Here is a 14975-nt window from a genome sequence, read left to right as displayed (position 1 = left end):
ACAGCGATGGCGATGGCGATGGCGATGGCGATGGCGATGATGGCGATTGTGATGGAGATGGAGATGGAGATGGAGATGGAGATGGAGATGGAGATGGAGATGGAGATGGAGATGGAGATGGAGATGGAGATGGAGATGGAGATGGAGATGGAGATGGAGATGGAGATGGAGATGGAGATGGAGATGGAGATGGAGATGGAGATGGAGATGGAGATGGAGATGGAGATGGAGATGTTCAGGTTGCTCTTGATGTGCAAGAACTGATGCTTCTTCTCCCCAACGCTCTCATGCTGTTTTTTCCTCTCCTTTTAACTGACACGGCTAGTCAAGGTGGCTGATACACGCAGGTAAGTAAAAATAATATGGGGTCTCAGTACCCCTCCCGCTTACGTAAAATTTACTGAGTTTGGTAGGTAGGATACTATCCATCGAGCCTGCCTCAGAGATGACTCTTCACACCATGCCGATGGCTGAGAGTAGTTCGCGTCCTCCCCTCCTCCTCCTCCCCCCCCCCCCTTCCCTTCCACACCTTCTTGACTACGTCTCGATCTTAGAACCCCCCCTCGCTCCCCTTGCTCCCCCCTAGCCCTCCATCCACTGCCACCTTCCCTCCCTCCCCACCCCCCTTCTCTCCCGCTCCTCCTCGTTCTCATTCCCTGTTCCCCTCATTCTCCTCCTCTCTGCCTTGCGCTACGTCTTCTTCGTCGGCTATGCTGAAAGATCTCTTGCTGCCGCTGCCCCTGCGTCGTTCTCCCCTTCCTCTTTCCTTGCCCTTCTACAGCTTACAAAATTCTTCCTTGTCTTCCTGAATTGTTATCTCCTCTGGGCTATCCATGGCACTTGTGCTAGGAGAAGATTGAAGGAGACAGGATGAGAATCTGGTGGTTGCAGTGAGAAAGTAGGAAAGGATAGAGCAGACGTGCAAGCTTCCTCCCAATGAGAGACTGAGGAACAAATATATGATGCCAGTCAAACATGTTGTTCCCGGGAGACAAAGAGGCTTTGTTTTATGTCTGATGATGGTGTGAGTAGATGTTAGTAGATGCTTGGATGATGTCATCAGATTGTGTGTTTGGGGGAGAAGATGATCTTGTTATGCTAGTAGATGTTATGTTGAGAATAGAGCATTATCTAAATGGTGTGATGGATGGCTTGTTGGGCGATCAGCAACCTCCTCCTCTAATTCGATCTCAGCGAATTTCATGAGCTCCTGCTGATCCGAGCTGTCTTCAAGCATGCTCAAGGACAGGAGACTGAACGGTACTGCTCTTGACTCTGCGATGGAGGAGGGGAGGAAATGACTTCAGCATATCCCAGCTGCTATGTCAGCTGTTGCCGCGTGCTGCCTTCTTGCAGTAGTGGTGCAGCTCTCGAGCACACCAAGGAGGCAGGAGGTGAGCTTGTTGTGTGCTGGGGGTGGTGCTGGGAGCGGGAGCTGAAGCAGTTGCAGCTGGAGACAGAGAGGCTGTGGGGAGGACTCTGGTCGAGTCTGGACGACAATGTTCCGAACAACAACCACGTTGTCGACATCGGCGGCGACGTGGTGATGATGGAGAAATTTGGTGTTGACGGCTGTTGATGTGTTGTTCGCTGATGTTTTCGTGTTGGTGATGGCTATAATTGTATGATGTGATGTTGTTGGGGTCGGGAGAAGGGTTGTGGTGTAAGTTTGTTTGACTCTGTATTGATGAGGCTGTGTTGGAATGTTTTCTTTCGATGAGAATACAAGTCATCGATGATGCACGACAATGATGACGACGACGAGGAGGAGGAGGAGGAGGAGAGGGAGGAGGAGGAGGAGGAGCGGGCGGATGAGGAGGATAGTGGCGATTGAGATGATGATGATGATAACGATTGTAGTTATGGTGAATTTTTTTAACTTTTTTTTTATCAGGTCAGAGAGGCTGGGACGATCAGACCGAAAGGAGGTGAAATGCTAATAATGACCTCATTTGTTGCTACCCCTGTCCTCCCTCCTCTGTCCATCTCCCTCCTTCCTGCGTCTTGCAAACAAGCCATTGTTGTAGAGCTGCTGTCACTTTCCGATGATGATGAGATGATGATGAAAAACATGATATTGGGAAAGATGATGTATGAAGCACAACTTACCCTTGTTGTGCAAGTCGTAGATCTGTTTGTTGTGATGATTGTTCTAAATATTCTTGACTGTCTTGACAGGGTCACCAGAGTTCCTTGCTGATGTCATTCACCATCCAAGGCACGCAGGAGGAGTTTACTGGGGGCAGCCGAATCTCAACGGTGAGGGAGAAGGTCGAGGGCCTTGTATGCTCGTGACATGCTTGTTGAAGGTCAAAGACGAATGAGGATAAAGAAGATCACGAAGATTGTGAAACAGGTGAAGAGGAGCAGGAGGGGAGGAGCAGGAGCAGGAGCAGGAGCAGGAGGAAAGGAGCAAGAGGAGGAGGAAGGAAGCAGGAGGAGGAGGAGGAGTGAACTGACTGTTCTTCAGCCAACAAATGGGTTGATCTATCATCTGCAGCATCAGAGGTCACAACCGTGAGTTGCATTTTTCCTCCTCCTTCCCTTTCGCTCTTTCCCCTTTTCTTCCTTTCCTCCGATCTTATCATCCTTCTCCCGTTCTGTGCCGCCGCCACCACCACCACCACCTCCTCTTCCTGCCCCTGCTCTTGCTCTTGCTCTTGCTCTTGCTCTTGCTCTTGCTCTTGCTCTTGCTCTTGCTCTTGCTCTTGCTCTTGCTCTTGCTCTTGCTCTTGCTCTTGCTCTTGCTCTTGCTCTTGCTCTTGCTCTTGCTCTTGCTCTTGCTCTTGCTCTTGCTCTTGCTCTTGCTCTTGCTCTTGCTCTTGCTCTTGCTCTTGCTCGTGCTCTTGCTCTTGCTCGTGCTCTTGCTCTTGCTCGTGCTCTTGCTCTTGCTCTTGCTCTTGCTCTTGCTCTTGCTCTTGCTCTTGCTCCTCCCGCCGCTGCTGCAGCTCCTCCCCTCCTCCTCCTCCTCCTCCTCCTCCTCCTCCTCCTCCTCCTCCTTCTCCTCCTCCCTTCAATTTCCCCTCCCCTCCTCATATCCTCAGTTCCCTCACCGCCTCCTTGCAGGATGCCGGCATGGTACCACCGCAATCAACCACTGCGAGCACACCCGTTGATCGCCCGTCCTCGCTCACTACACAAGGCAAGAGGCCTACATTCAGCTCGCCTCCTCCTCCTCCTTCTTCTCCTCCTCCTCCTCCTCCTCAGCACTGATGGTAGTTGTGAACAGTACGCTAGCTCGACCGCAAGCCACCTTCCCTTTCATCCTCTTGTGGTCAAGCCAACACACAAGACTGGTCGAGCTTCACTCTCTTCCTCCCCTCCCGGATCTTACGGCTTCTGAGCATTCTCTGTCTTTTCTCTTCTCCCTTTCTTGCTTTTCTCCTCTCCTTCTCCTCTCATTTCCTCATTTCTTCTCGGTTTGGGCCCTCTATCTCTCTGACTTCACTCCAGTTGCCCCGTCCCCGCACGTGCCGCTTGCACACCCGCTGAAACAGCTAGTGCATCCTGCTGCTCCTATCAAGGTAAGGAGCAATCCTCCTCTCTCTCCCTCCTCCTCTTCTCCACTTCCTCTTCTTCTCCCTCCTCCCTTTCCTCCTGTCCCTCCTCCTCTCTCTCTATACTCTCCTCCGCGCCCTTCCTTCCTCCTCTTCACCCTAGTTTTCTCCTCCTCCTGGTTCCTTGTTCCCCTTTGCCTGCGACTGATCTTTCTTTAACCTGACGTTCCTGCTTCAGAGACCCGCAGCGCCATCTCATGTTTCAGCTCCGGTAGTTGACCTGCCCAAGAAAGAGAATAAGAGCTCTCTTTCAATGGCAATGGTGAGATGATCAGCTGAAATTCCTTTCTCTTCCTCCATCTTGTTTACCTGTTCTCTTGTCATTCTCTCCTTTCCCGCATCAAATTACCACGTCGTGAGCACCAGCACCATCTCCATTTCCACTGTCATCATCATCATCATCATCATCATTATCATCATCATCATCATCATCATCAACTCCGAAACTTCGATCATTGTCAACGCATTCATGAATTTGCTATCATTTGCAATCACCGTTGTCGCTCTGAATTGCTGTCATTTCCACCCTTCAATTCGCTCTCTCACACGGCATAACTTCTCAACACGTTCGTCCTCCGCGTTCAACCTTTGATGCCCTCTGCTCATCATCTTTCAGATTGCGAAGGCCTACCTGCGAGCTCAAAAACTTGCTGATGAGCAGAAGAAACATGCAGAACAGGTGAGTGAGATTGTGCTTGTATGGTCTTGTTGATCTTCTTTCACAGGAAGCAAATCAGAAGAAGCAGTCGACGGAGAAGAAGGTAGCAAGGCCTGCATCACATGCATCACGTTTTCACTCTGGTTCCTCTGTCCACTTCGATCTGTCTTTGTGCTATCACAACCAACACCAACATCAACCAACATCAGTAGCAGCACGACCCCAACATCTGTGTTTCACAGGAGGAACTGGAGGCCAAAGCTCTCGACCAAACCGCCTCTTCTCTCAAGAACCTTGCTAAGGTGCTCCCTCACACAACACACCCTCTGCCTCCTCGCCCCCTTGCATCGATGTTCCCTCTCTATGCGTCTCCTTGTTCTCTTTTCTTTTCGGCTTGCTGCTCCTGTTTGTTTTTCTATCATGTGTCTTGGTCTCCCTTCCCTTCCCTTCCCTTCCCTTCCCTTCCCTTCCCTTCCCTTCCCTTCCCTTCCCTTCCCTTCCCTTCCCTTCCCTTTACCTTTCCACCCAATCCCTTCTCCTGTTTTGTCTCTGTCCCTTTTCCTCCCTGTCCTTCTCCTTCCTTTCCGTTGCGTTCCGTTCTCTTCCCTTCCCCTCTTCTACCTCACTTCCTCGCGTTCTCACGCATCACTGCAGGTAATGGACGAGAAGAACTTCAAGTCAGACCCCAAGAAACTTGCAGCCATTGCCAAGTATAACTACCCTCGACCTCTCCCCTCCCTCCCCACTTCCTTTCCCTCCCCACCCCTCCTCTTCCCTCCCTCCCTCCTCTCCCTTCCTCTCCTGCCTATCGCTCTCCCTTATCCCCACCTCTCCCCTCCTTCATTCCCTCCCTCTCATCTTCCCTCTTCTGCCCTTTCTCATGTCCCCAAGTCCTCCGTCTCCTCTCTCGGAACCTCTCCTCCGGCATCCCGTACCCTCCTCGATCCCCATCTCAGGTCTTCGCCCCGCAGCTGACCCATCGCGCTCCAGGAGGCTGGCAGTAGTCAGTGAATCGCTCTCTGGCAGCGCGCAAGACGAGGTCGCAACCAACCTGCTGTCTGTGCTGTCCAGCTTGACTTGTTGAACAGGTTCGAACGCTGAAGAACATGTCGTGATGCTCTGAAGCAGTTAACGTAGTCGCTGTCTGTAAGAGAGTAATAGCGTCTCGTTCTGATCAGCCTCCTCGTTTCTGTCGTCTCGATGGACTCGCCCAGCTTCGTCTAGTTGATCCTTCTACATACTCGCTCTTTCTCCCTGCCCATATCTGCATTCTCAGCACCATACTCGTCTGCTCTATGTTACCCTGCTCTGTTCTGGCTGCTCTATCACTCGCTAATCTCCTCAATCACCCGCTAATCTCCTTTCGTCTCGTCTATCTTTCTCCCCTCCCTTCGTCTCCCCTACCCTCCCATCGACTCCCCTCCTCTCATCTCCTCTGCCCTCTCCTCTCCTCCTCTCCTCTCCTACGCTAGCGCCTTCCACTCGATCGCCACATCGGTCAAACCCATGGCGTGTAGCGGTAGGGTAGTATCGGTCGCAATCTGAACAAGTACGGGTGTATTTGATACCAATATAACGGGGTAGGTCCAAAAAGTACCCCTCCCTATCTATTCATTTGACTAGTCGGCTACCCCACCCCCCGAAGAAGTGGACACACTGTACTAGCCAAGGCAATGCTGTTTCGAATGCTACCGCCACCCGCCATGCAGGCAGGGCTCTCTACCTCCCTTCCTCTCCTCCTCCTCCTCCTCCTCCTCTCCCTGCTCTCCGATCCTGCAGCTGCAGACTCGTACAAGGCATGCCAGAAGCACAGCGACTGCAACGACACCTCGCACCCGATCTGCAACGTGTACTGGAGGATGAAATCGACTGACAACAAGAACCTAGAAGCAAAGGGCATCTGCGTGCAGTGCATGGATGACTGCGACTGTCCAGTTGGCAAGTACTGTGCTGCTGATTTCGAGCTCACCAAGTTCTCCCCTACCCTCTCCATCGCCTCGGACGACAAGAAGAGAGTCGAGCTCCTCTCTCAGGCGTACCAGGGGCTGCGCATCCCCAGCATGTGCAAGTCGTACAGCTCAGATATCAGAGGGGGGTGTGTGGCAGAGGCGTACTTGAAGAAGGGGGTAGCTATCAAGTCGCAGAAGAATGCGAACGGGTGGACGATGTTGCTACATTGCACGTCGCTGACAGCCATGGCAGGGTAGAAATTTTCTCCGAAGTGGCATCAAGTATCCTTGCTACAGACCAAAAGAAATTTTGCGGAAAGATCAACTCATTCAACCCGAAAGCACAAGAGTGCATCGGAGACAAGTGCTCAGGATCGACGTTGTTCACCAGCACTGAGACGTTCGTTCAAGTTTGCAGCAAGGTAATCTTCCTGCAGTTGGCCGCATTTTCTCAGACTCTCTCAGACAATCCAAGACAACCTCCTCAACTACGGTGCCTGTGGTGAATCTGTGACTGGAGACACCTACGGGTGGCATGATGCGATCATAGAGGCCGTCTTCTTGATGAATAATCTCGAGCAGGTTTAGCTTCACTAGCAATGCCATCGACTGGAATGGCACATGCTATGATGGAGGCTGCAGAGAGTAACTCTCCCCTCCTGCCCTCGGCACGTCTGACATGCTTGTTCAGGTGTGCTGAGTCAGCCACCAGGTGCGGGAGCGGCTCTGGTCAGCCGCAGGTCTGCATTGGCGGCAAGGTGAAGGGCAGGATAAGTCTTTCCTCTCTCTGAACGTTGTGGCAGTGGCGCCTCAAGCAAGACCTTACGGCATACACGTTTGGTGCTGATGGCGTTCAGTCCAACGCGCAGGCGCAACTCTTGGTGAGTACCGCTCAGAGTGTCTCAAGACCTCTGTCCTCCTTCCTCCTGCCTTGTCTTCCTTGTCCTCAGAATTCCTACTCACCGTCTTTTTCGAGCAGCTAGGAATCTGCGTCATGTTTGCCTTTGCCTGCGCCATGATGGTTATCGTCTCAGTTGTCAAGTGCATCAAGAGCTTCTTCTTCTCCTCCTCCTCCTCCTCCTCCTCCTCCTCTAAGGAAGGAGCTTCGCGTGAAATGAGCCGGGTATAGCACCGCTACAGCAAGAGGAACCCGAGTGGCGCACGGGGCACTCAAGGATTAAGAAGCAGCTGCAGCTAGGACACTCGCTAATCCTGGCAACATGATGGAAGGGAGGATGAACACGAGGAGGGGAGACGCTGGTGGACTAGTGGGAGGAACGAGAAGTGTGTGAAAAGACCTTCATTGCATCATCTCAATGCTTCAAGTCTCCATCGATCCTCCCTGCCTTACCGAGCGAGTGCCTTTTACCTTCATCCGATGTGAGACTTTACAATACGATGATCAAGGGTGGCTGCGACTCTATCGCTGACCCTCCCACATTCCTCCTGCTATCTACATACATTCCGACCTTTCATGGATTGCCGTCCAACCATGTCTTCTCCCCAGCTGCAAGAGCGCCCAGCTGATCGTGTGGAGAAGGAGCTCTCTCCTCTGCTCTTGCGTGCTGAGTTGACAGGACGAGCCGCTCAACGAGCTGCGTTGAGAGACTGCGGAGGAATCCATGTAGGCCATTCCCCCATCTCCTTTGCAAAAAAGCCACAGTGGCGACACGAGTTGTTGATCCGACCAGAACCACTCGCCTCGCCTTGATGCATCGCAAGGTCTGAACAACCATGAACGACAACTGGCCCAGTCCCGCATCGAGGGCATTGCAGTAGCCTGCTGTACTCCCGCTGAAGAAACCGTATAGCAGCAACATCATTCGCATCCATGTTGTGCTGGACAAGGAGCGTTTCCTGTCGCTGCTGCTCCCGACGACCCTCCCGTATCTTCTCTTTGATACTCAGATGCCGTCGATGAGTCTGTGAAGTAAGCAGCAACAACATCCACATGTCACTGTAGGGCTGCCGGCACTCTGGCACGACGCATTTCATCCAGTGCTCGGGTATTTGTCGGTTGTGCAGCTGCTGCTCAGCCTCTCCAGCATTCGCCAGCACTAGCGCCTCCAGGCACTCGGCGCAGACATGGTGAGACTGACGGCACGGGACGCACAGCAAGACAGGCTTGGAGTCGAAGCAAATGCTGCAGGTGGTAGTCATGCTGCCGAGCTTCCGTCGGAGGGCAAAGGCAAAGGCGACTAGTAGGAGGAGCACCAGGAGGAAGGTGCCCGTGTTATCCTTCATGACACCATTGGGGGTCGAAGCTCCGCCCAAGCAAAGTTGTGGGACTGGACAAGGCTCAGGCTTGGAGGCTCCTCGAGCACAAAAGAAGCCCTTGGGGCATCTGACCGGAGCCTTGGCCTGCTTCTCGCAGTAGAACCCTGCTGGGCAAGCCTGCTGCTTGCTCGTATAGCCCTCGCAGAAGAAGCCCTCCTGGCAGGGCGTGGGCTTGCTTGACTGAGCTGGGCAATGGAAGCCTGGAGGGCATCTGACCGGGGCCTTGGCCTGCTTCTCGCAGTAGTGACCCTGGGGGCACTTGGCCGGAGAATGAGCTCCTGCAGCACAGAAGAAACCTTCGGGGCAGGGCGTGGGCTTGCTTGACTGAGCTGGGCAGTGGAAGCCTGGAGGGCATCTGACCGGAGCCTTGGCCTGCTTCTCGCAGTAGAACCCTGCTGGGCAAGCCTGCTGCTTGCTCGTATAGCCCTCGCAGAAGAAGCCCTCCTGGCAGGGCGTGGGCTTGCTTGACTGAGCTGGGCAATGGAAGCCTGGAGGGCATCTGACCGGGGCCTTGGCCTGCTTCTCGCAGTAGTGACCCTGGGGGCACTTGGCCGGAGAATGAGCTCCTGCAGCACAGAAGAAACCTTCGGGGCAGGGCGTGGGCTTGCTTGACTGAGCTGGGCAATGGAAGCCTGGAGGGCATCTGACCGGAGCCTTGGCCTGCTTCTCGCAGTAGAACCCTGCTGGGCAAGCCTGCTGCTTGCTCGTATAGCCCTCGCAGAAGAAGCCCTCCTGGCAGGGCGTTGGTTTTGCTTGTCCTCCATTGGGATCTGGGCAATGGAAGCCTGGAGGGCAGCGAACTGGGGCCTTGGCCTGCTTCTCGCAGTAGTGACCCTGGGGGCACTTGGCCGGAGAATGAGCTCCTGCAGCACAGAAGAAACCTTCGGGGCAGGGCGTGGGCCTCGCATTTCCTCCTTCACAGAAGTAACCAGCATCACAGACATCGTGGTTGAAGTTCTGATAGGAGCAGTAGCGTCCAGGGCGAGCAAGGCAGGAGCCGTGAGGAGGCTGGGAGACCTCCTCTATCCCCAGCAGCTCTGCCAGCACCACGTACCCGATGCCCAGCTGCAGGCCTGACGATAGCCATGTACCGTGCTCCCCTTGCATGTTCGTCGTACAACTCGGTTTGCCCCACCCGGGAACCTTATGTTCCTGGCAGAGCTGGGAACAAGGCTCAGGACCGGATGTTCTTGCGATCAGCATAATAGCCCACTTAGAGAATCTCTTACCTATGGTGTATATGATAAGCCTGAGTAACTCGGAAGTTTACTCAAAGTAAAGTTAAAGTTCAGTACCGTCGAGGACAATCACTGTTGAACTTGGGCCTCACACCCGGCGCGGCCCGGCCGGCGCCGCCGACTCTGAATCAGTGACTCCGGCAGACCGCGAGGCTGGCGGGCGGGCCGAAACTCTCGGCCCCGGACCGCCGGCCGCCGGCCCAGTCCGACGCGGGGCCCGTGAACGGTTGCCAGCCGCACTGCCGCATTGACAGTGAAGTCCGATCACACTGACCGATCATCGCGGGCGCGGCCATCACGAGTCACCGTACGGTCCGATCGGACCGTACGGTACTACGGTACCCGGCGTGTGAATGACTGTCCGATCTGCCGCCGCAGTGCGCAGTGCTTACCACGCCGGGACGCCGGAGTCCGAACTTGCGGCGGTTGCGAGGCGCTGAGCCTGAGGCTGAGAGACTATCCGAGGGCCGGGCCCGGAGTCCGGCTGACTCGGCGGCGCCTGCCCGGCCATTGCGCTAGTCAAGTTGCCAACCGTTAGTTGAAACCGGGCCCGGCCCGGCGGGAAACTTGGCAAGTTGAAAGGTTTGAAAAGATCACGGAGTGTGGATTTGCTTTCAGCGGATCGGATCACTGAGGGCTCAGTGCCACAGTCCGGTCAGGGTCGGGCGGCCCGGAAGTTTCAGCCTGAGTGACACTGCCGCGGCTGACCCGTGCCGTGACTCAGCGGCCCGGCCCGGCCCGGCCGGCGCCGGGCGTCGCCGGGGGTCGGTCACACTACTGAACTATTGAGAGTGCGAGTCTACTTGAGCCGTGAAAGGTTCACAGTACTCCTTTTTTGGAGAATTTGAGCACAAATTTGAATTTGAAGGTATCACAAAATGAAAACTGGGGGGAGCTGTTGGGATATGATAAATTCGTTATTTGTATGGATAATTTTTAAAATATTTGTTTGGTGCTAGATAGCCTTGAGATAGTACCAGCAATACACTAAATATTTTTATATTTCTAAAGGGCTTCACCCCCACGGAAGTACCCCTCTTATAACCGCAAGTAAGCAGTATCTTTCTGGGGTGGGTGCGAGCTAGTCGCAAGTGCGACCCTACGGCGAGTGGTGGCCCTTTCACCTTTTTGTTTTTTTAAAGGATATCTCCTACAATAGTTTTAAGTTTGATGAGGTGCCTGTTTTATTTCAACCTATCATTTAGATTCCAAATGTGGGACAAGTATTTCGATCCAAATTTTCGATCAGAGTAAAAATCACATACTGTTTTAAAAATGGGTCAGAGCGACAAGTATGTAGGAAGCCAGTTGTCTTTGACGAGAAGAGCGGGAGGGAGGCACGAAGAAAGAACAAGGAGGAGCGAACTATGTCAAGGGAGGAATGGAGGAGGCTCGAAGGGCAGGAGTGGTAAGGGCAGTGCAGGGCAGGGCAGGGCATTCCCATGGGCAGGGCAGGGCAGGGCATTCCAATGTCACTGTTGTATGCAGTTTTGGAAATGCGTTATGCCCAATTAGAATATCAGCGTGCATGCACAATGTGAAAGATCAAGTTGAGATTAACTTGTCATTGTCTGCCTTCTTTTATATTCTCCGTTACCATGTTCTGACTTCTTAGGTTGCAGATGCCCAAGTAAGAGAGGCTTTCTTTTCAATGATAGGAAGGCTGTACACGGGATAGATTGCTCAAGTCACACCAGTTGTTTCAAGATGCATGTTTCGCAGATTTTGTCATTGTTTTATCGCCGAACCAAGATCAGCTTGCAGCCACAGGAAATTGCATGCATGAGGATAACTGCGTACCGCCCTTACTGCATCGTTTCTGTGGATGGAGAGGCCTCAAGCATGTTCGACATGGCGCCTGAGCGATGTGTTGGCACGTCGCTTGAGAGCCTCTTCGATCAGTCTCATGGCATGTGGATCTTCTCTCGTGCTGTGACCTTCGCACAGACCAACATCAACAAGCCTGTCTCGTTCACCATCTCCATGCGGTTGAAGCGGCCGGAGAAAGTCTTCTGCGTGGTTGTGCTCGACGGCTCGTCCAATCTCAATCAGAGGCAGATGCGGATCTATCTCCTCAAAGTCCAACAACACTTCTCCGGATTCCTCGCTCCGGAGGTTCATGCTGATCAGGTTGAGATCTGCTTCCCTGCCCAGGCTGGGCTGGCCAAGGAGGAGAAGACAGTTGAGGTTCAAGAGCGGGAGAGCATGTTTGTTCACCAGGAGGAGGAGAGGATGGGAAAGGACGAGCAGTGGGGCGGAGGTCAGACCCGTCTGACGATGTCGTGAGTGTTGAGGGTTGTTATTGAAATACATAATAGCAAACTAGGCATGTGATGCAAACGCCGATGATATCCATGGCTACCTGGATGACAGCTCCCGCTTGTACCACCTGCGGTCGACGGTCAACACTGATGAAAGAAAGGATGGGGAGTGCTGGAGAGTAAGGGGAGGGATAGGGAGGAGAGAGGATGGGGAGTTGAGAAAATAAGAAGGTGGACGAGGAGGGGAAGAAGAAGTGGAAGGAGGAGCGGGGGAAAGGAGAAGGGGAGGGAGAAGGGCGAAGAAGAAGGGGAGGGAGAAGGGGGAAGAAGAAGGGGAAGGACGGAAGACATACATTGAAGCCCATGGCATGCATGGTGTAGGGTAAGATGCCACCGAGAATGATGGAGACAAAGACGATGAGGGTGCTGGAGAGGGCAATCGAGACGGAGTTCCTTGTCCTGGAGGAGGAGTCAGACATAAGGACAGCAGGAGCCTTGCAGGTCTTACCCTCCATGGAAGAACCAGACACGAACCCATGCGGCCCAGCCTGTGAGCCAGATGAGACGAGGCAAGGTAGAGGAGAGCAAGAAGGGAAGGGTTTAGGGTTTAGGTGCGGAGGAGAGGAGGAAAAAGGGAAGGGACTGAAAGGGATGGGGAGGGGAGGGCGGCCAGGGGGGGGAGGGCGGCCAGGGGGGAGGGGGAAGGGATAAGAAGAGACCGAGAAGAGCTCCGAGCCAGGTGGCGACTGGAAGTTGCGACTTGACGTTCTCTGATAGCCGAGTCAGGTGCGAAAACTTTCAGAGGAGAAGGATGGGAGGAGAAGGGGTGATGAAAGAGGCCACAGGCAGGAGGCAAGAAGGAAAAGAAGGAGAGGTTTGATATGAAGCACTCACTTATCACAAGTCGCCAGGCCTTATCAGCAGGAATGTGCTGGTCAGCAATCTCATGCACAGCTTTTGCGACAGACTGAAAGGTGTGGTAAGGAGAGAAGAAAAGAAAAGAAACAAGGGCTGACTTGTCCTCCTGCGTTCCCTCCGCAGCCGATGAGCATCGTCATGAAGAGAGCAATTACGACGTGCGACTGAAATCCATCGTAAATCAATCAGTTAATCAATCATCAACGAAGATATCATCGCGTGATCATAATCTCCATCATCATCATCATGCTCCTCCTCCTCATCATCATCATCCATCCTGCTCCTCCTCGTCTTCCACCTGAATCAGGTCCTCGAAGTTTTGCATGATGAAACCGGACAAGCTCTGCCATCGCGTCAACATTCATCGCCGTTGCAAAGTCGTTGCATCATGTTTGACATCTCACTTGGAAGATCATGAGGATCAGAAGCCATTTGCCCCTCATCCAGACCTCGTCGAAGACCTGCGGCAATGAAAATGAGGAAAAGGCAAGCCGTTGAGGAGACCAAGACAATGGTTCGAATAATCGTAATGATGATCGTGATGACAACTTTTGCTATGACGAATGTGATCATTACGATGATGATGATGATGATGATGATGATGATGATGAGGAGGAGGAGGAGGAGGAGGAGGAGGAGGAGGAGGAGGAGGAGGATTACAATGATGATGATGATGTTGGTGTTGACCATGATGATGATGATGATGACGATGATGATAATGATGATGATAATGACAATCATGGCGATAATCATGGTGAAAATAAGAAGGAGTAGGAGTATGACAATGACTTTGATGACTGCAGTGACGGTTATAAAAAAAGATGGAGATGACGATGTTGACAGTTATGGAGGTAGCACAGGATGGATAGCAAACAGGGCTCACTTTGTTGGAAGTGAAGTCGAGCGGTTCTGATTCTTGGGAAAACATCGCCAGAGGATCAGCCGTCTGCAAACAACGTGAGCCGACGAAGAAGATGCAAGAAAGATAAGCAAGAAGGGGAGAGAGGATGGGAAAGATTCAAGTACAGAGAGAAAATCGCAACTTCTCCCATCAGAAGGTGAAGAACTAACAGCAAGAGGTGGAAGACGGATAGGCTAGTGAGAAACAAGAGGGGAAGACAGCTCGACACGGGCTGATGGAATGGAAAGCTCAAACACTCACAGCAGCCTTTTGCATGTCATCTCGTTGGGAATCAAACTCGATCTGAACGTCTGCTGATGGTCAACCAAAGGTGTCAGTCATTCATATCATAAGAGTCCAATGACAAGTGAAAGTGTTGTCGCAAACTGCACTCACCCTCGTCAGATGCCGTTTGCTCATTGTTCTTGTTGTCCGCAGACTGCCAAGCAGGATCAGCAAGGCGTGTCCGCGACCCGACGAGACATACCAGACTCCGCTGGATGAAAACATTGGACCTTCCAACTTCCCTAATCTGTCGAGATTGTTTGGTCTGCAAGACAAGAAGCCAAACATGATCAGAGATTCACAACAGGTGCCAAAGCACTGCATCACATCTCCTGCTGCAGCTTTCACGCCCTTTTGCTCACTGGCGGAAAACACGTCAACGAACAATCTTGTGCGAACATTTCAGATACCTGACAGAGGGGGCACGCGAGCTCCTGAAGGTGAGATAGGGCAAGAGTTCAGTAAGAAGGAGGGAAGGAGGGAGGGACAGAGACGATGCTTCTCTACCTTCCTGGCGATGGTTTCGCTGTAGACCGAGGTGTTCGCAGCTCTCTGTGTTGATGTCATAATCGCCATCAAAATCAATCTTCTTCTTCCCCTCTTTCACTTTCTGCATCCTCTTCCGCTTCTTCTTCCGCATCTGCATCCCCCCCTCCCCCCCCACCCCCCGCTAATCAACCCCAATTATACTCATTCACATCGTTTGCTATAGTACGTATGTACCTCTTTACCTGTTCCAACTCACTGCTAACGGTGAAAATTACATCAAGTGCATATACATGTCAAAGTGTGCCATGCTCAGGCACAAATCCAATTGTATCGATGGAGCTGTGGATGGAGCTGCCTGGCAAGGGCTAGCCATTCACAGAGCCTACTGTCATCTTTAGGCTCTATTTTCAGGTATGTGTCCCCTGTGAGAACCATCAATGAC

General features: G+C 52.8%; 4 protein-coding genes across 4 annotated transcripts in view; 2 read left to right on the top strand and 2 right to left on the bottom strand.

The window, feature by feature from the left end:
• Positions 1 to 1192: 1192 nt before the first annotated feature.
• Positions 1193 to 5391, top strand: GUITHDRAFT_155133 (hypothetical protein). Its single transcript, XM_005823773.1, has 17 exons — positions 1193 to 1260; positions 1318 to 1394; positions 1451 to 1543; positions 1895 to 1928; positions 2179 to 2259; positions 2310 to 2356; positions 2471 to 2517; positions 3067 to 3142; positions 3230 to 3296; positions 3454 to 3524; positions 3736 to 3819; positions 4174 to 4236; positions 4283 to 4318; positions 4458 to 4517; positions 4870 to 4925; positions 5206 to 5254; positions 5304 to 5391. The coding sequence occupies exons 1-17, from the start codon at positions 1236 to 1238 to the stop codon at positions 5328 to 5330; spliced, it is 993 nt and encodes a 330-aa protein (XP_005823830.1). The 5' UTR covers positions 1193 to 1235; the 3' UTR covers positions 5331 to 5391.
• A 509-nt stretch (positions 5392 to 5900) lies between these two features.
• GUITHDRAFT_117014 (hypothetical protein) lies at positions 5901 to 7293 on the top strand (the record flags this gene model as incomplete). The annotated part of the gene is made up of 7 exons (XM_005823772.1): positions 5901 to 6373; positions 6418 to 6586; positions 6630 to 6694; positions 6747 to 6809; positions 6856 to 6922; positions 6968 to 7045; positions 7144 to 7293. The coding sequence occupies 7 exons, from the start codon at positions 5901 to 5903 to the stop codon at positions 7291 to 7293; spliced, it is 1065 nt and encodes a 354-aa protein (XP_005823829.1).
• A 1334-nt stretch (positions 7294 to 8627) lies between these two features.
• On the bottom strand, positions 8628 to 9548 carry GUITHDRAFT_78662 (hypothetical protein; the record flags this gene model as incomplete). The annotated part of the gene is made up of 1 exon (XM_005823771.1): positions 8628 to 9548. A coding segment is annotated over one exon (921 nt), but the record flags the coding sequence as incomplete, so codon positions are not given.
• Positions 9549 to 11515: 1967 nt separating this feature from the next.
• Positions 11516 to 14975, bottom strand: part of GUITHDRAFT_145467 (hypothetical protein) — a gene marked incomplete at both ends in the record, with an annotated part of 6332 nt that continues 2872 nt past the window's right edge. Inside the window, 14 exons of the mRNA XM_005823770.1 lie at positions 11516 to 11839; positions 12042 to 12068; positions 12294 to 12399; positions 12449 to 12488; positions 12835 to 12907; positions 12957 to 13022; positions 13157 to 13201; positions 13263 to 13319; positions 13742 to 13804; positions 14021 to 14070; positions 14156 to 14198; positions 14247 to 14309; positions 14455 to 14478; positions 14552 to 14596. Of these exons, the coding sequence (XP_005823827.1) occupies positions 11516 to 11839; positions 12042 to 12068; positions 12294 to 12399; positions 12449 to 12488; positions 12835 to 12907; positions 12957 to 13022; positions 13157 to 13201; positions 13263 to 13319; positions 13742 to 13804; positions 14021 to 14070; positions 14156 to 14198; positions 14247 to 14309; positions 14455 to 14478; positions 14552 to 14596 (1026 nt within the window). The remainder of the gene's footprint in view (positions 11840 to 12041; positions 12069 to 12293; positions 12400 to 12448; positions 12489 to 12834; positions 12908 to 12956; positions 13023 to 13156; positions 13202 to 13262; positions 13320 to 13741; positions 13805 to 14020; positions 14071 to 14155; positions 14199 to 14246; positions 14310 to 14454; positions 14479 to 14551; positions 14597 to 14975) is intronic.

Source organism: Guillardia theta, assembly GCF_000315625.1.
Source record: "Guillardia theta CCMP2712 unplaced genomic scaffold GUITHscaffold_103, whole genome shotgun sequence".
Lineage (NCBI taxonomy): Eukaryota > Cryptophyceae > Pyrenomonadales > Geminigeraceae > Guillardia > Guillardia theta.
This window is presented reverse-complemented; position numbering and strand designations above follow the sequence as displayed.